Source organism: Saccopteryx bilineata, chromosome 1 (assembly GCF_036850765.1).
Source record: "Saccopteryx bilineata isolate mSacBil1 chromosome 1, mSacBil1_pri_phased_curated, whole genome shotgun sequence".
NCBI classification, from domain to species: Eukaryota; Metazoa; Chordata; class Mammalia; order Chiroptera; family Emballonuridae; genus Saccopteryx; species Saccopteryx bilineata.
Window position 1 is genome coordinate 52,057,899 of NC_089490.1, and position 18,059 is coordinate 52,075,957.

At 33.7% G+C, this 18,059-nt stretch overlaps 1 protein-coding gene across 2 annotated transcripts in view; it reads right to left on the minus strand.

The window, feature by feature from the left end:
* The window catches only part of PHIP (pleckstrin homology domain interacting protein), a 163,228-nt gene that overhangs the window by 114,914 nt on the left and 30,255 nt on the right, over positions 1 to 18,059 (minus strand). For both annotated transcript variants that reach the window (XM_066253951.1, XM_066253944.1), the window contains exon 7: positions 4,674 to 4,834. In XM_066253951.1, coding sequence (XP_066110048.1) covers positions 4,674 to 4,834 — 161 coding nt within the window. The remainder of the gene's footprint in view (positions 1 to 4,673; positions 4,835 to 18,059) is intronic.

Consider the following 18,059-nt stretch of genomic DNA (forward strand, 5'->3'; position numbering starts at 1 on the left):
CGCTACCTCGATAAGGAATGTACCTACCTATATAGTTTAAGTTAAAAAAATTTGGATCTCAAAAGAAATTTCAATCGTTGTACTGTTGATATTTGGCTCTGTTGACTAATGAGTTTGCCGACTACTGCCCAAGATGAATCTTCTAGCCCAGATCTTTCTCTCCTGAGGTTCTATCTTTTGAACATTTCTACTTGGCTAGCTACATGAATATTTCAAATTCAACGTATCCTACCTTTACAACTTCTCCACGTAAATTCCCTAACCTATCGTGACAGGACTTTCTAACCAGTCATACAAGTTAAACACATGTCTCCTACAGCATTCTCTCTTAAATTATTCCTACATTCAAATGAATCTCTTAAATCCTATAGATTCTGTTCTTAATCTGTTAATTCCATCCCTATTTCCACCGTGGCTCTGTTCAAGCCCTGATGATTTCTTTCATGGATCACTGCCAGAACCAATTTCTCTGTATACAGACTTAGTTTCAATCCACCTAACTGAGGAATCCAAAGGGGCCATCTAAAGAAATTCTACCTACTCTTCTGTCTACATCTGTCATTTTCTCTCCATTACGTTCAGGAAAAAAACCCAATCCTTCATGTCACAAAAGGATATTGATAATTTTGTCTCCCACCAACATCTCTAGCTCTTGCTTAGTAATGATCCACATTAATTCTTTGCCACACCCAATAATACATATTGAACATCACACTCTCCCAAAGTTTATAATGCTTTTCCCTTGCCTAACCTGTGTTGGCCTAATGAATAAAGTGTCAACCTGGAATGCTAAGGTCACCAGTTTGAAACCCCAGGCTTGCCTGGTCAAGGCACATAGGAGAAGCAACCATTACAATTTGATGCTTCCCGCTCCTCACCCCTCATTCTCTTTCTCAAAAACAAAACAAAAAAAATCTATAAATCTAATACCTTTCCGTAAATCTGCAGCATCTAGCTCAACTCAGCTGAGGTGTCAATTCCCTAATAAGTTTCTCTTACCATCTCTACTACACACTGGATTAGGTACCTCTGTCCTATGATACCTCAGTATCTTGTGCAGCCTCTCTCTTATTATACTAATATTGTCTGTTGACCACCTGTGAAGTCTTCAGAGATGGTTACTATGTGTTTCATTTCTATATCCTAAGTGGTTTAGAACAGTGTTTGGCTCCTAAAAGACTCAAGTTTGTTAAAAGAATGTATAACCTCATAGTCTTTATTATAACTTATAACATTTGTGGAAATATTTTATGCTCTTTTGCCTTAATTTGAAGAGATACATTTTGTTTCTGAAAGAAACGGGGGAGGAGATGAGCTTTTTATGTGGTCAACATACTTTTGTATTTTGAGTTAATGGCTTACTACTGAGAATTCATTAGTTCTACTTTTCTTTACTTAATATTACTTGAGGCAAAGATTCGAAAACCAAGTAAAAATAATTTAAAAACTAAAAAAGAGAATTAGAAATAAAACTGACTTGGAAATTACACTATCTCTCTCCCTGGGTTCTTTTCTTCTATTGGGAAGCATCTATTATTTAAAAGATTCTAGTACAAAATACTGGTAGACTTTCCTAATACAGAATTTATCAATTACACTTATTTATGAATCACTTATCAATTACAATTATTTCAATTTAAATCTAGTAAAGTGCTTATAAATAAGATTTTAGTTGGATAAAGAAATGAATATTTATTTAAATCTACCTATATAATTAATATCAGCAGGTAAAATTTAATGACTAAAACCATATATGTTGTTCAGTATTATTGATATGTATTTCATATAATCCCACAAAACTCCTGTGGGTTGATACTATTAATCTTATTCCCCTTCACTTTTTTTAAATATATGAACACTGGCAATTAAAGAGGTGAGGTCATCTGTCCCAGCTGCACTCTAGGAAGCTGTAAAATTGTGAGTCAGACTAATGCCGAGCTGATGCTCTTAACCACAGTGCTAACTGCCTCTACTTGTTCCTATTCAGAAAAGACTCAAGAGAATGAAAAAAGCTTTCATGATATAGCTACACAAAACCCTTAGTAATAAATGTGCAAGGTCGTAAGATATCAAACACATAAATAGGAAATCCTAGTTGGTCTGTTACTGAATTGTTATTCCAATAAATAACAGTGTGCTCTCTGACTGGAATCTTTCATTCATCAATCATGATCTATCCTAAAGCCTTATCCTATCAGCTTTCAAAATGAATTTTCAAAGCATTAGTCAATGGTTAGTGTGTTTCCAGAAGAGGAGGAACAACCAGCAAGCCATCTACTTGACGAAGTTTTATGAACAGTGAACACATATTTACACTACCTGCCACTTGAGGGGATAATCATAAAAATACAATAAATTTTGATATAACAGTACTTCCATATCTTTGTACTTTCATTCATAAGGAAACATTTTGGAATCTGTAACTACAAATCACCAATAAAAAATTACAAATGAGATTTACTCTGGTATAATTAGCAAATTATGTCAAATATGCAAAACATCAACATCTTGACACTTTTAGTGAGACCATATAAAACAATACAGTGATCATTTTTTCCCTTTATTTATACACGTCTTTAATAAAGGAAAATCATCTGAAAACAGCTTCCTCATATATTGTTCCTGTTCCTCCAATCAAATTCTCTTAAGTAGGAATTACACGGTTAGAACAGGGGCTGCAAATTTTTCCTGTACAGGGCCAGAAAGTAATTATCTTAGACACTGCAGTCATAACTATCAAACTCTGCTATAGTGCAAAAGCAACCACAGACACTATATAAACAACTAAGCATGTCTATGTTTGAATAAAATTTTATTTCTAAAAACAGGTGGCAAGTAAATTTAGACTCATAGTAGTAGTTTGCTAACTGCTGGTTCAGAGTAGGGCTCTTCCAACTCTGTACCTACCACTCGAACTAAACTTATGAGATAACAAAAGCATTACTATTTCACTCCATTTCTTCTAAAAACATTCTAGATTATGGATTTAATTCAAATCAAATTACATACAATGCTTCATAAAACTCAACAACCAAATGCCATCACTATTATCTTTAATTTTTTTGAAATTTATTGATTTTTTTTAGATTTATTCTTTTTAGATAGAAGAGTAAAAGAGAGAGAAAAAAGTGGGGGAGCAGGAGGCATCAACTCCCATATGTGCCTTGACCAGGCAAGCCCAGGGTTTCTCAAAACAGCGACCTCAGTGTTCCAGGTAGATACCTTATCCACTGCGCCACCACAGTGGATATCATCTTTAAAGAAAGAATTCCCACAAGGTACTTTACGAACATTAAAAATTAAGTTTATTTATTTATTATAAAACAATGCAATGACATAACTTTATACTCACCAAAATGAAGTACAAATACAATGAAATGCTTCTCTCATTATTTCAGTTTACTATGAAACTGAAATATAGTATATTAGAGTAGAAATGAAAAGTCTACTTTTTTGCTTGGGAACTGAATTTACATATAAGTATACTGAACTTGAAAAAGATAAATGTAATTTTCCACTACCACTGGGGAGTAAATTATTGTGGTAGGTAATAAAATACTTTAGCAAATATATACACCTGTTCTTCATTGTGAAAATAATGTCAGAAAATTTTTTAAATTTCACTCTTATGTTGCTCCATAGAAAACAAAGGAGATAAAGGTAAAAGAGAAGAATACAATGGTAGGAGATGACCTACAAATGCCTGAAGTGGAATAGAACCAGAAAAAGGATACATCTAAAAATCCTTCCTACATCCTGCTATTTAGCTGTTTTGCAGATGACTGGCTATACAAGTAGAGAAGAATTAGATATAAATAAATCTCAGTTTGGAAGTATGTTTACTTAAAAGAAAAATTTATAATTGTCAGAACTGTGTAAAATTCACAGCTGTTCTCTTCAAAGACAGATATAGAAATTTCTATTTTGATTTTCATTTGCTATTTTCTTATTTTAAAAGAAATTAAGAATCTTGTGAATAAATGTTCCACCTTAAGCTCAAAAAAAGTATTTAATTATAAATACAACCTTATAAGTGTGACCTTTAGTGGATATAATAGTTAAGATGCCTAAAAATAAGTTGAAATATTTCCAAAAGTAATTTTTTCACTAAAACTGAAAAGCTCCATTCAACAAGTTAAAAGAAACAGAAATAAATAAACCCAAAGAGCCTATTTAAATACAACATCATTTAGATTAAAGAAAGAGGTGTTAAGGAGAAAAAGTAATAAGCAAACCACATTAGTCATGCTCAGAATTTTTTCTAACACTATTCTAAAGGAGAATTACCCACAGACTAGCAAATAGTCTTCTACAAATAATATAAATAGACACATTTAGTAATTTCCTCTAATATGCTTAACACACTCTGGAAATGTCCTTGGTTTAGAATTAAGTTATGTGGCATTTTACAAAATTTAAAATTGCATATCAGATATAATGCTGAGAATTACTTATCCATGATGTAGGGCTATAATATAGCTGAAACTGTGATATAACATGTCTTTCAGGAATTTTCCAAACTTGGATTAAGTAAAGTCTTCTGTTTGCTAAACCATCTGAATTCCCAATTTCTCATTAAAAGATTTTGAAAAACAAAGGTTTTATCTGAATTTCAACTATAAGCAATGTTTCTTCAATTCCACAAAAAGTAAGATATTTTAAAAGTTACTTACAGTAAATATCCGTCTGCCAGTCCTATCAAAAGTTACACAGTACACAGATGACAAGTGTCCAAGAATTCGTTTATGCATTTTCATGTGCTGATATACTGCAGTTGGAACAAGTCGCTCAAGCCTGTATTTTCCATTCAGTCGCCTTGAAAACAAAGTATCCGCTACCAAGAAAGGGAAAAATATGTATAATTCAGAAGTTATTTTTCTTAATTATCATCTTTTAAGAATTCACACATTCTAATTTCTCAAAAATAAAGGTGCTTTCTTATGTTAATAGCTTCTAGTTAAAAGAATCCAAAATAGTTAATAAAAACTATTTCACCTATAAGGCACTTTTATCCTCATTTTACAAAGAAGGAAATTCAGATAAATGATCTAACAGTCACAAAGTAAATACAGAATAAAGTTAGAATTTAAATTCAGAATTGTTTACTCTCTGGCTAGTGCTCTGAAAAATCAAAATCATTTTATATGATGTTATTTCTCTAAAAGGCCCCTATAAGATAGGTTTTCTTATAAAAGCAGTTAAACTAGATCCAGTAATTTTTAGTTTTTATCATCCAACAATTACTGAACACACTAAATCTATATGCAAATGACTTTTAAAAAAACTTGCAACAAGTGAAATAGGAATAATTCATTGCATTATTTTAAAAAATAAAAAATAAACTGGGGCTTTTGCCAACAACTGTGTAATGATTGCTTCTTTAAATCTATTCACTTTTAAAAATATTTTTATTTAGAAAATTAAATTTAACAGGGTAACATTGATCAATACGAGTATACAGGTTTCAGGTAAACATTTCTATAACATTTGAACTGTTGATTATATTGTATACCCACCACCTAAAATCAAATCATTTTCATCACCTTATATTTGTCCTTCTTTACACCCTTCCCCCTACTTTTCCTCCCCATCCCTCTCCCTGATAACCACTTCACTTTTATCTGTGTTCATGAGTCTGTTATACATTCCACCTATGTGTGAAAGCATACAGTTCTTAGCTTTTCTGACTTACTTATTTCACTCACTTTCTTTTTTCAACTCACCCTTTTAAACATTTTCCAAGATATGACTGAAAATTATATTTTACTCCAAAGCCTAATGGGCTGAATCCAACCCAAAATGTTCTCTTCCATCTAAATTATGATTGTACTTATCTTCCATACTGATAATTATGAATAAAGATAGCATTCAATAAACATATGCTGCCTAATCAGCAGGCAGATTATTCACCTAGAGATTATCTTTTAACACAAGGCTTTTTTCTGACTGCCATCCTAGTAAGCACTAGATGGATAGTAAGTGCTCTAGTTTCTCAGCTGAATTTAGTCCCAAAGATAATTAAATATGTATACAAAATGCTATTTAACCCAGATTTAGAGCATAGCAATTGTCTTAAAATTGATGAAATACAAATATCTTAGCTATAAAGTACAGAATATCAGTATTTATTGTCTTATCCACATACAATAATTGTCTGAATATGTAAGATGTTTGTATATTTGAAAGCAAAAATAAAAGTCTTGAGGACTGGTGAATAGATATGTAGAAGAATGTTTTACAGGTTCTAAGCAATAATAGAAATAATTATATTATGTTTATATGTTCTTTTACTACATCAGTCATTTTCTATCCTAATAAATATATCTCTTGACTGTTAGCATGTAAGTTCTATGCAAAAATCTATCTCAACATCTAAGAATATTTAAGATAAACTTTAACAATTGTAAATTAGCATATTTAGGCTTCAGCTGGCTGCACAATAACTTAACAGTGATTCCTTAAGTTTCTAATAAGATGACATATTTTTCCTTCTGCAAAGAAATGGCCTGGTAAAAGACATCCTTCAGTGTTTTGGCTCCAAACTGGTTTAGAACAGGAGACACAAAACTACAGACATCAACTGTTCTTCCAAACAGGTATGCAAATGATCTTATCCAAACACTAAGAATCAATGATCTTTCAGGCTTACCTGTCTATTCTGTAAGAAAATAAGTGGTGACGTGTTATCAAGACATAGTTTATTTCCCTCCAACCAAAATTTAACAAAATTCTCAAAATGTCAAATTTTACTAAAACATTTAACACTGTTCAGTTATAAAATATGACTGTTGAAGGTAACTACAATATCAAAACTATTATTTTAATGATCATCAAGCACTTGATTATGTGTCGGAATTTTTTTAATGAATTTGTTATAAAAATCATATAGAAAATCAGAGTTGATGAAGTATTTTCTAAGTAAAAAATACTCCCCTTAAGTAAAGAAGAAAACAATTTACTGCAGTCTTAAACACAGTTTTTACTGAATCTACCTAAACTAGGATTAAATCTTCATTTTCATTTTGGGAATTAATTGAAAAATAAAGAAAACCTATCTTTAGGGGGAATGAGGGGGTAGGAGGAGATATATTCGGTGGGACACTTGAATCTACGTAAACAAATTAAAATCATAAAAAAAATAATAAACAATAATGCAAGAAAATAAATAAATAAATAAATAAAAAGAAAGAAACAGATCAAGAGAAACTACTGACACAAAGCAATGGGGTGAGGGGTGCATAAGGAGCTCTAGGAGCCTCTTCAATAATAAATATGGGCCAATAGCTTCTGACAGCTAATCATCTCTTAATGGGGCATGCCCTTTGGCCTGCATGTTTCTAAGAGATTAAAATGTTTGCAGAAAAAAAAGAAGAATATGCTTTTAAAATGTTACTTTTCAATCAAGTTTTCAAGTAAAACTTTCCAGAAATGTAACCTTAAGCACAATATATTTATAGTTAACCTTATATTCCACACTACTCTTTGTTAGCTTCACTACCAATTAACTATTGACTATCTACAACAACGACTGTATCATAAAGGAGAAGGTATCTAGACAAGTCTTTGCTCTCAAATTACAAACTTGTGCAACAGTACTAAAAAATTTGACCTCTACAGAGAAGCAGTATATAGTTTCCCAGGTAAAAAGTTGGCAATTCAAACTTGATACAGGGAGTTGGAAAATATATAAATTATTGTTCAACAGTTCAAGTGTAACTTGAAGAGGCTGAATTTAAAGAAGGCCTGACCATACTGAGGTAGAGGATTTACACCAAGATAGAGAGAATGTTCTAGATTCCCACTTAGTATACTCACATTTTATTTTACTATACAATTTGCATGTCTATCGCCCTTACCAGACCTTAAGTACCTGTACTTTAAAGACAGAAATTCTGTCTTATTCATATTTCCTACAATCGAGTATACAGCCTTTTAAATAAAAAAGTATATAAATGAATCTTAGTTAATAAGATATACAAGATTATTCAACTTATTTCATAGTTTTATGGCAGAAAGGCAAATGGCAATTATTCACTTTTAAATAAATTCTTAATAGACTAATTGGATTTGAGTGAAAAAGGAAATGTCTCTTAGATTATAGAAACTCCTTAAATTTTATTAAACTAGAACATCAATTTTCTAAATGAGCATGGTTAAACAGATATAAGAGGTCACAAAGAATTAAGTTCTTTATATGACATTAAAATAGTTTAACCTTAAATCAAAAAGCATATATGGCTTTGGTTTAAAAGTACATTTATTTTCTTAAGTATGGTGTCGGGAAATATTCTTAAATTAAGTCTGCCAAAGCAAATCTCTATCTTCTTCACTTGGAAAATGCTCTCACCATCCAGGGCCAGTTAAAATGCCACTTTCTCTAGTAAGATTGTAGTAAAATTACAAAAGCAATCTAACTGGACACCTTGCAACATTACTCTGCTTAAAACTGCATGCTCTTGATTTCACATTCAAAGTAACACCAAATTTTTTTTTTTTCATTTTTCTGAAGCTGGAAACAGGGAGAGACAGTCAGACAGACTCCCGCATGCGCCCGACCGGGATCCACCCGGCACGCCCACCAGGGGCGAGGCTCTGCCCACCAGGGGGCGATGCTCTGCCCATCCTGGGTGTCGCCATGTTGCGACCAGAGCCACTCTAGCGCCTGAGGCAGAGGCCACAGAGCCATCCCCAGCGCCCCGGCCATCTTTGCTCCAATGGAGCCTCGGCTGCGGGAGGGGAAGAGAGAGACAGAGAGGAAAGCGCGGCGGAGGGGTGGAGAAGCAAATGGGCGCTTCTCCTGTGTGCCCTGGCCGGGAATCGAACCCGGGTCCTCCGCACGCTAGGCCGACGCTCTATCGCTGAGCAAACCGGCCAGGGCTACACCAAATTTCTTATCCATCAGTCTACCAAGGCCCTGCATAATCTTGTCTCCCATCACCTCTCTGACCTTCCCTGCTACTCCCTCTAGCCCCCAATTTGGTCTGCTTAAACCACTCTAATCTGTCCATTCTTCTAACACATTAGGCATATTCCTAATTTAGGGTCACTGGCTATTTCCTTTGGCTAGAATACTCCCACGTATGACTAATTCCTTGACTGTCTTCAAGTCTTTTCTCATGTCTGGCAACAAGGTCTAACCTGCCTGACCAGCTCGTGGTGTGGTGGATAGAGTGTTGACCTAGAATGCTTAGGACCCAAGTTCAAAACCCCAATGTCACCGGCTTGAGCACAGGTTCACCAGCTTAAGCATGGGATCATAGACATGACCCCACCCCATGGTCTCTGGCTTGCGCCCAAAGGACCTTGCTTGAAGCCCAAGGTTGCTGGCTTAAGCAAGGGACCACTGGCTCAACTGGTACCCCCCAGTCAAGGCATGTATGAGAAGCAATCAATGGAACCTAAGGTGCTGCAACTATGAGCTGGTAATTCTCATCTCTCTCTCTTCCTGTCTGTCTGTCTCTCTCTTGCTAAACACACACACACACAGCCTAACCTGATCAGTGCACTGAAAACTGCAACCTGTTTTCTACCACCACCACTCATAACTCCTAATTACCTTTTATGTAGCTCTATTATTTTTCTTTTCCCATTACTTATCACCTGATGCTACACACTTATTTGCTTATTATGTTCACTATTTCCTGCCTCCCCTAATATAGCATAAAAAGCTCCCTATGGGCAGGATTTCTGTTTTGCTCTTTGATTAGCCTAAGAGCTGACAGTGGTAGCCGGCATTTAGTAGATAATCAATACATATTTGGTGAATTTAATGAATAAATTACATGTTAATAAAACAATGAGGTTTAGGAATAAAACAAAAATGAAGAATTTCTTTATTGTACAGAGTATAAATGCAAAACATCTCAACAGTACTTCATTTCAAATGCCCTGCAAAATGTATTTAATTTGGAGGGAAAGGAAGAAGTCAACATATTTACTCAATGTTCTGAGTAAACAGACCAGTAAATGAAATATACATTTCAGAAATCACTGCTATAGATTTGAAGTATCAAGCTATTTAGAGTCTGAAAAGAGGCCCTGACTGGTTGCCTCAGCAGTGGAGCATCGGCCTGGCGTGTGGAAGTCCGGGTTCAATTCTTGGTCAGGACATACAGAAGAGCATCCATCTGCTTCTCCCCTGCCCTATAGCCATGGCTCAAACTTTGAAGCAAAGTTGCCCCCACGTCCCCCTGCATGGGAGAATGGCTCCATGGCCTCGCCCCAGGCTCTAGAAGGGCTCTATTGCTAAGCAACGAAGCAGCAGCCCAGACCAGCAGAGCATCCCCTGGTAGGGGACTTGCTGGGTGGATAGGGGGTGTGTGTGCATGCAGGAGTCTGTCTCTGCCTCCCCAGATCTCAATTTAAAAAAAAAATCTGAAGAGAGAAAAGAACAGGGACAAGTGCCTTTTGTAGCAAATCATTCAAAACAGTCTTTGACGTAAAGTTTATCTGTACACCTGTCTACCGTATTAATTACTAGGGATAAATAAAAGCCCCATGATTTCTTCACATTAGATACAACTGTGTACATATCTAACCAGTGGGTTATTATCTGTTATTTCTCAAGGTACTAGGATGATAAATCAAATTCCCCCACAAGTCACTTTGTCCTTATTCACACTCTTTTTCAAGAATGGATGTATTTTTCTAATCATAATAAAGTGCATACTCAATGCAGAAAATGAAAGCGTAAAAAGGAAAAATCCATATTTCTATCCCTAGAGCAATCACTTTTTAAATTTTGCAAATGTTTCTCTCTTAAATAGCATTTTAACAGTTATGCTGTTTTTCTTGGTGAAATAAGAACAAGGCTTTAAGTTCTATATACTTAAGTTCAAACCTGACATTATGGTTGACTTCAACAAGTTTCACTTGATTCTAATTACTCCAGTTATATTTCTAGGAACATTTTCTACAATATACTTTGCTCTCATATTATATATTTTTTTTACATCTCATGATTTCAAAACTTTTACACAGTCAACTCTATAATATTTACTCCTTTCATTTGTAAATTCTTCTACTGCTTTAATATGATGAGTCCACCTGCCTGCCAAGAGTACAATAAACATCCACTTACACATTTTTTATTTTTGTGATTTAAATTTCGAACTCCTTGGTATATCTAGAATTTTTGTATATATTATTAGGCAAGTCTCCAAAATTTGAAAGGAAGACTTTTCTCTCCTAAATGATCAACCACTTGTCTCAGCATTTTCATTTACTAATACTCTATTCATTCCATTAAATTGTGATTTAATCATCTTATATACATATTTCTGTACCAGGTCACTAACAACATGTCAATTTATATGCCAATACCAAAATCTTAATTTTATACTTGATAATGCTTTAATATTTATCCAGCTATCATGCTATATTATGTGTCAATTTTGAGGAAAAAAATTGAGTATCACTGAAAGAAAAAAATTTTTTTTAAGTAAAAGGAGGAGAGATAGATGGGACTCCAGCATGCATCCCAACCGAATCCCATCTAGCAACCCATCCAGCAACCCCATCTGGGGCAGGTGCTCTAATCAACCAAATTATCCTCCACGCTGGAGGCCAATGCTTGAACCAACCAAACTATTCTAGAGCCTGGGGCCAACCACTGAACCAATCAAGCCACTGACTGTGAGGGGAGAAGAGAGAGCGAAGTCGAAGAGGGAGGGGAGGAGAAGCAGACAATCACTTCTCATATAAACTGACATCTTTCTATCCAGGAACATGATGCTTTCTTTCTATACCTGGCAACAAGATTTCAATGCAGATGACTATAGAAAAAGATATAAAGTTACCCTTAGTTTTTCTCACTACACCAATCTGTACCATTTGAAACAAGTTTCCTGGAGGAAAAAATGGGTAGCTGCCAGAAAGGAGTATCTGAATAAATGTAGTAACTACATTTTTTAGGACAAGAAAAATACATAATAAAATCTCTGCAAATAAGAAAGAACTGAAGAAAAGTCTCTCCTTCCACTAAGTACTTGTAACATGGACAAGGACACATGCTGTAACTGCAAGATCAAAATTAACCAGTGTTTTAAATGAGTTACAAAAAAACTCAATTACTATGAATTAATATTAACAATATATTATATAATGTCTACTCCAGGGTAGGAGAGCCATTCCCCCATAATAATCAGAACTGAAGGGTCTTAGAACAAGTGCTTACAACTTCTAGGAACTCAAAAATGCAAAAGCTCTGGTGACAGCAGATCCCAAACCTGAAAACTAATTCTTGTGTTATGTGTTAAAGAATTAGATGAGTAGACAAAGAAAAGATAAAATATGTAACTCAGAAGGTATCTCAGTACAACTTAGCTTCTTTTCTGAAACAGGGATCGAAAAAGAGGTACTCAGGTCAGCAACTTCATCAATATTTTACCAAAAGATTATTATAACTAATTTTATTAAATTCATTTTTACTCTATATTAACTAATTTTATTGTTATTCTAGTTAAAGAAGAGACCTGAAAAGCTCCTAGAGTTCCTGAAAATAAAATGCAGAAGTAAGTATAACTTATAATCAATAACCACATAAACAATTCCTAAAGTACAAAAGAGTAAATTCAGGATAAATAGTAGCTAGGTTTCATTTTAATCTCCACAATCAGTGTTAATAAAGGCTTTCTAAATGTAAGATCAATAACTTATAACTTCAAAACAAGAGTCTGGAAACCTATAAAACTAAATTTGGGTCAACTACAAAAAAATACTGGTAAACATGTAAGCTAGATCACATAAAAATAAATTCCAAACTGATTTACCCTTTAGATGGGCTAGTGCTTCCAGGACATCCCCTACAGATTCTCAAGACCCTTGTAAAAAGTGGCACGGTTATTTGAATATAAGCTGTACATATGCTCCTGTATAATTTGTCTCTGTATTATATGAAACTTAATATAGTGTAAATGCTATGGAAATAGTTGTATTATTTAATAAATAATGACAAAAAAGTGTGTTTCATGTTGAGTACATGTTTAGTATAGGTGCAACCATTCAAAACCTAATATAGTTTTCCCAACAAAATAATGCTATATCCATAACCAGGCATTAAGAAGGCAATTTCTAAATAAAAAAAAAATAACCTTCAAAGTTCATTCAAGTGCAGTATTATGTTGTTTATATATATGATGTTAGTGATTTCAGAATTTCTATCAAACAAATATATTGTGTGGTACAATGTATTTGATAAGGCATAAAATTTTATTCATTTTATAGAACCACAAAATATTCGAATGAAAAGGATATATGACTACAGGGGTCAAGAAATAGCTATAAAATTCACTAAAGAGAAGTTACGATAAAGCCAGGAGTCAAATACCTTGAAAAAAAATGACTATGAAGAAGAGAAGCCTGCAGGGCTTAGAACTAGAGGGAGGTTCTTACTAGAAAGACTCCAAGAATCTGACAGTAGAAAAAAGTATATCTGATCCAATTAACAAAGTGGGTAAATGTCAAAATACAATATACAATGTGAGGAGGAAAAAGGCTATAGAACATTACTATAATGTGTAGATTTGAAAAATGATAGTACTTTCTGAGTGCTTTACTATATACCAAGCACTATTCAAGGAACTTTACATATGCTCTCATTTAATCTTCGCCCATCTTTTAAGATAGCACTACTATTACCCCCAATAAGGGAAAATTCCTTATTAAGGATGAAATGTAACTTTCCCATAACTAAAAGCCCAGGTTTGAATTCAGACAGTTTGATTCCAAAGCATGCATTCTAGATAGACAAATATTACCAAAAAGACTGAAAGGAAACATCCCAAACTAGTAATAGCAGATAACCAGTGAAAGTGACTGATACAAACTGTTCTCTATTTTCAAAGTTTTCTCCACTGAGCATATATTCATTGATTTTTTAATTAAAGTATAACTCAATCTACTACAAGGAACTCTAGAGAGACATTAAAAATCTAAATTGTCTAAACAGATTAACTTAAATTCAAAGAGTGAGAAAAACAGGCCCACAAATAAAGATACAAGTAATTTATTTAATCATAGAAAGAAAACAATAAAGATTATGTACATTAAAGTACCTGAAGGTATATTGTACTACAGAGAATAACCACTGCCTATTTGACAATGGATTCAACAACATGCTACAAAGAACTCACATCTGGTTTGATTTGATAGCCATAAAATAATACAAACGACCATAAATTTTGTTTGTAAGTTTTGTTTCTAGTACATCAAAGACAGTTTAGGTTCAATTTTACTTGGAAAGGAATCGTATAAGGACCTTTTCACATTTAATTCACTATAGAGCCACAACTGGAAAGTCTGCCACAATTTTTCTGAAGTTACCAGTTAGACAGAATCTGGAGAATAATTTAACACAGGTTGGTTTATTGCTACAGCACAATCTGGTCTCTATATTATCTTGCACCAATAACAAGACAAACAAATAACCATCAACTGTAACTATAATAAAAGTCCCAACTTTAAAGTGGAAGAGGGTGGCAACATTAAAATTATATATAATCCTGTAATAAGCTTTTGTCCACAAAAATAAAGAAAAACAGAATGGAAGAGTAAAAGGAAATAATCACCTAGACAACAAACACAATCTCCATGAGAGCTTCTCTCATTTTACTACTGTAACTAATGTAATCACTGTGCATAGTTATCCTCCAAATCTTTACAGTCAATTTTGATGTCTAGTTGTACCTCCTGTTTGAAAGACACTAAGTTTTTAAGATTTAGCATACCACAAAGATAAATGATGTCTGAAAAGAACACAAATACTAACTGAAATAAAATACAGAAAACAATGATAATTGCAAGAGTTAGGCAAAAAATATCCTGAACCAAGTACATAACAAGCACTAAAAACAAAACAAAATTACTAGGATTGTAATTTATTAAACTTGTATAATTATTTGATTTGTATTACTCTGCCTTCTCTTTTCTATTTTGTAAACTAGTATGATATCACTTAAAAGAAAAAATAATACAATGTTTCCAGTTTTAAGTATTTTATATAGCTTATAGTTCTTTTAATAAAAATTTATTTTTAAAAGCTATATAATTTTATGTCAAATATTTTAATCATTCAATTTTGAGTCAACACACATTTATAGAGTACTTAAGGGATATAGCAGAGTAAAATAAAAGACAAAGCACTTACCCTCTTAGAGATTGCAGTCTAGCAGGAAAGACATATGAAACAAGAACTGACAATAGTTAAGCATCATAAAAAGTATAGAAAATTTCTGAAATATATACTGCAGGGTCCTAAACATTTGAGGGTGGGTATCAAGGAGTCAGGGTAGACTTCTCTGAAAAACGGACACTTAAGCTGAAAGAGATCAGCCATTTTTGACTGAAAAAATGAACAACAAAGATCGTTGGTGGGAGGGAAACATATTCTAGGTTGAGGAAAGACATGTGCAATGATCAGAAACTGGCAAGAGCATAGCATTCCAGCAACCTAAGGAAGTTGCGTATAGTTAGCAGAAAGAGCACAGGGGGCAAGTGTCAAGAAAAGACTGAGAAGGTAGAGGGCACAGTACAGAGTACTTTCTAAAGTATGGTCAGAAATTCTGGACTCTTTCCTAAGGACAGTAAGTTGATGGCTTTCAGTTACAATAATGTAAATAATATAGTAAGACAGCTTTGAGGTAACTGCAGATTTATCTCTTGACTGCAATAAGACTAGATGAGAAGGCATATAAATAAAAGCAAAAGCTGATTTTATAAACTAAGAGATTTCTAAAAAAATAATTCACTTCAGAAAAAAATTTATCAGTTTGCCAACAAGATTCTTAAAACTTTTTCAAGGAACTAAACATTTTTTCTCAAATTTAAGTATTTATCTGGCAAGATACAAACTTGAAAGACTAGCCTGACCTGTGGTGGCACAGTGGATAAAGCACGGACCTGGAACACTGAGGTCACCAGTTCGAAACCCTGGGCTTGCCTGGTCAAAGCACATACGGGAGTTGATGCTTCCAACTCCTCCCCCCGCCCCTCTATCTCTCTATCCATCTCTCTCTCCTCTCTAACATGAATAAAATCTTAAAAATAAATAAACAAACTTGAAAGACTGTATCAAGTTATTTTTAGAATTCAGATTCTGAACCAAAAGGGTCCTACACCGAAATCAATATGGGCACATTTCATTTTATTATGCTTTGCTTTACTATGTTTTAAATATTGCAATTTTTACAAACTGATGAAGAGACCTTCAACAGCAAAAAAGATTATGACTTGCTTTATTGAGACAGCCACTTTATTGCAGTAGTCTGAAACTAAACTTTCACTATCTCCAAGGTGTGCCTATAAATGGATACATATGGTACAATACTAAAGCATAGAGAATTTCAGAAAAGGCAAAATGATGCTATATAAACCCATGAGATCAGAAACAAAATAACTAGGGATATAATTGAATTTTAGTTACTACTTCAATTAAGTTTATTTCCTGCCCTGGCTGGGTAGCTCAGTTGATTAGAGCATCATCCTGATATGCTAAGGTTGCAGGTTCAATCCCTGGTCAGGGCAGATACAAGAATCAACTAATGAATGCATAAATAAGTGGAACAACAAATCAATGTTTCTCTTTCTTCCTCCCTCTCCCCCTCTAAAAATATCAACTAACATATAAACCTTTTTTAAGTTTCTTTCTCTTTAATCAAAGGGGAGGTATTTTTCAGAGTTGTTATGAAAAGCAAATGAAATAATACTATCTTCTATATTGACTGTCTTTAAACAATCAAATCCTTATATCTTATAAAAGTAAATCTCACTGAACAAAGTTTTACTTTTTGTGGCTCTCTCCTCTCTAAAATGAATGAATAAAATCTTTAACAAAAAGAAAAAGAAAGAAAGAAAAGAAAGAAGGGAGGGAGGGAAAGAGAGAGGGAGGGATGAATGGAGGCCTGAACTGTGCTGGCATAGTGGATAAAGTGTTGATCTGAAATGCTGAGGTTACCAGTTCGAAACCCTGAACTTGCCTGGTCAAGGCACAAATGGAAGTTGATGCTTCCTGCAACTCTCCTCTCTAAAATGAATAAATAAAATCTTTAAGAAACTATTTTTTGTAGGAGATAATTTTTCCCTATAATCTTCCTTAAGGAGCTGAACAAATTACTGATTGTTTTTATAAATATCTACTCACGCTGATCACAAACTTCCACTTGCAACATGTCTAGAAGGTATTCCACCCTTAACTTCAAAGGTTCCATGAAGACATTCAAAATAAAAAGTCAAAACCTTCATGAAGAAAGTATGTTCATTTCCTTAACTTACAGAGATATGAAACTCAACATCAAACCAAATCAATCTGGAAGAATATGTGACACAAACTGAAAGAGAAAATAGCTAAAGCTTTCTAATTTTTACTGGAATTGCCTGTAAGATACATCACATGGTGTGTGTAGGGAGGTAGGAATACCTCAAAACAAATTTCATGTTATTTAAACCCACCTAGTTCATTAATTACCTACTGCCTCTTCACTTAGTATTTACTAATGCTGAGGAGTTGGGTCTATAAAGAGCAACTCTATCCTCCAGGCCCTAGTAGTAGAGGAGAAAAGTAGTACAGGAGACACTGAAGGATAAAGGATAAAGTCTGTATTGAGGCAGAAAAGGTATAAAACTAAATTTAGAATACCAAGGAAACAATAAATGAACAGAAAAGAAAACACAGAATATTATAACCTTATAATTTACTGAATAATATGTCAAATGTTAATTATATATATTAAATCTTACAGACTGATAATAACATACAACAATCTAATTAGTAAGAAATACAGTCACGAGGCAAAATTAACTCTGCAACTCCAGAGAGATCCTAGCACAGTGTCATATGTTAAGAAATTACCAATTATATATAACAGTTATATATAACAGTGAGAATAAGAAGGAAAAGAACTTTCTCTTCAAAAAATTTTACTAGCAAAATAATTCATTAAATGGTTACAGAAAAAACAGGCAGAGGATGATTTCTTATCATCTATTTTGTGCCTTACTTTGCTATCTCATTTAGGCTTATAAATAACCAGATTTGATAGGTAGTACCTGCATTTTACAGATAA